This window comes from Lampetra planeri, chromosome 15 (assembly GCF_965212315.1).
Source record: "Lampetra planeri chromosome 15, kcLamPlan1.2.h2, whole genome shotgun sequence".
Classification (NCBI taxonomy): domain Eukaryota; kingdom Metazoa; phylum Chordata; class Hyperoartia; order Petromyzontiformes; family Petromyzontidae; genus Lampetra; species Lampetra planeri.
In genome coordinates this window covers 14,800,894-14,803,308 of record NC_136121.1, presented here as the reverse complement: position 1 = coordinate 14,803,308, position 2,415 = coordinate 14,800,894, and the positions used below count along the sequence as shown (strand labels likewise).

The 2,415-nt window shown below is 49.6% G+C and overlaps 1 protein-coding gene across 4 annotated transcripts in view; it reads right to left on the bottom strand.

Annotated features, from left to right (window-relative positions):
* Positions 1–2,415, bottom strand: part of LOC144722815 (serine/threonine-protein kinase PLK4-like) — a 60,820-nt gene that overhangs the window by 781 nt on the left and 57,624 nt on the right. For all 4 annotated transcript variants that reach the window (XM_078601254.1, XM_078601255.1, XM_078601256.1 and 1 more), the window contains 2 exons: positions 1,544–1,672; positions 873–979 (listed from right to left, as the gene is read on the bottom strand). In XM_078601254.1, the coding sequence (XP_078457380.1) occupies positions 873–979; positions 1,544–1,672 (236 nt within the window). The remainder of the gene's footprint in view (positions 1–872; positions 980–1,543; positions 1,673–2,415) is intronic.

Sequence of the window (2,415 nt, the reverse complement as noted above, 5' to 3'; positions counted from 1 at the left end):
CTGTATTGCACACGAATTGCCAGAGCCACGTCAGCATCCACTCAGGGCCAATTTACCCCGGTGCTCACAAAAAAGGGGACCGCACACCAGGGCCCGTGGATGGTGGAAGGGTTCCCCACTCCCACCACCGCTGCACCCCCCATTCTTCACGTGACATTCTGCCCCAGGCCTCCAGAAACTTCAAGGTGGCCCTGTGTCCACTTGACCACCACCCTGTGGCAGTCTGCATGCAGAAAAATCCCAGCTGGGCAGGGGGAGGGCCACTGGAACGTTCAAGCACAGGGATGCTTGGAAGCAATTAATCAAATACCCATTGCTGAAGCACATTAATCAGAAGTGTTAGGTGAAAGCCTGAGAATGAGTGAACTACGTAGCTATCTGCCAGGTGGCTCTGGTAGAATGAGCGGCAAGCAATCGAAAGGCTGCGAGTTCAAATCCTGGTTTGGAGGGATTGACTTAGTCGATCATCCTTCCAGAGATAAAATGAGCTCCACTTTGTGATGAAGTCTACAGTGGATGACTTATGGACAGTCCCACCCACCACAGGAATGTAAAAAACATCACCACTGGCTCTGTAGGGCAGTACCAAGAGATGAGCAACCACCTCGATGTTCATTCAAGAAGGAAATCACTGTGACTTGGCCAACCATCATCAACCACCAATCTACTGCTCGATGAAGCCCTCCCCAAGCCAGTGCTACCCTCTCACAATTCTGTGCTCCATCCCATCGGTGCACGTTCTCTTGGGCGCATTCCATCCTTGGATGCCACTCAATGGCTATCCAGCTTCCCTTAAAGTGAAGACACCATCCCGTGCTCTGGTTGTGACAGGTTTAGTGCGTGTTGCAGGAGTTGTTGGGAACGCGGCTGACCTGCTGGTGACTCCCAGGGAGTCGGTGAATGCGATGGAAGCGGCGGTGGGATGCACCTGCATCCGGCAGCCCTCGTTAAAGTGCACCCACACTTCGCCTGATGCCAACTGACCACCGCAACAACACCGGAAAAGAAAGTGTCAGTACATGCTACGACATGTTATATAGCAAACAACCACAAATGTGCGTGATTTCACACTCCAATTCCCCACAAGCATGGCCTGTCGTTTCTCAGGGCAGTCTGGCTGATGATGAAGATCGAGACATCGTGGCCATGATTCCAACGCACCTCCTCGCTACCACCTCTCTACTCTACGCCAGATCCCACAGTGGCTGTGCTGTAAATACAGTGACTACTGCCCTCACAAAATCCCATTATCTTGTCTTAGGTCTCCCCTTGATTGCTGGACTACTCCAATGATGGTTTGTTTATAAACAGACCATTTTAGAGGGGGCAATTTGTAAATATATAGCCCTCCACAAAAAAACTTTCACAGGGGGCATATAACCATTGCGTTGAGAAGAACGGGTCTATGACATCCAACAGCTGTCAAAGGGAGGGAGGGGGGGCGTGGAAGCAACTGTCCATTTTTGCACCCGACCCCATCCATGAGCAAAGCTGATCATGGATATGCAACGCTGTGTGTCTACGCAGGGAGTGGAGTGTTCACCTGTGAGGCCCAGCCGACGAGCGGCACGAACACGGAGCGGACAACTTCCGCACGGCCACACGCTGACGAACCGCCCAGCGACACGGGACTCGAGGCCTCCGACATGGCCTTCCCGTCAAACAACAGCATCTGCAGAAACAACAAGCGAGACCGATAGTCGCGCTCAACTCTACTTGGTTACATATATATATATGTATGTCTGTTGAACTTCTTTCACACTGTACCGGAAGCCAATGCAGCTCAGCAAGCACGAGATGGATCCGACTATGTCCAGTGCTCGCCGAGCTGCATTGGCTTCTGGTTGCCGAAATAATACATTGTAAGGTTGCACTCATTACACACAACCTGCTTGCCACAATACCTTGCTGATCTCGTCAAGGAGCATAAACCATCACACAAACTACAGTACTGTGCGAAAGAAGTTCAACAAACATAAGTAGTCAATCATGCTCATTGGAAGTGTGCGGGAAGGACAACAAACTAAACACAAAATGCAGTTATAAAAAAATTAGTTTTCAATTTAGATTTAAAAGTGCATAGCTCCAGTGGCTTCCTAATATCGGAAGAGCGTTCCAGACAGCCGCAGAAGTGCATCTGAAAGCGTGAGATGCAATGAAATAATGGCGAGATGTCCTACAACAATGATAATACATGGAGCTATATGCAATACAGCCTGCATTGATGGAACTGCGCTTGATTTCAACAAAGCAGTCGGGTTGAATGATGTTCCAGAATTTACTAATTCACTCTCTCACTGGCGATCAGTCGCCTCCCTCATCACTTTTCGATTACTACTACCATGGATACAGTTCCTATGGGCTTAACATGTTTCCCCCACCATAATGAGGACTCTGCCTACCAGACTGACTGTT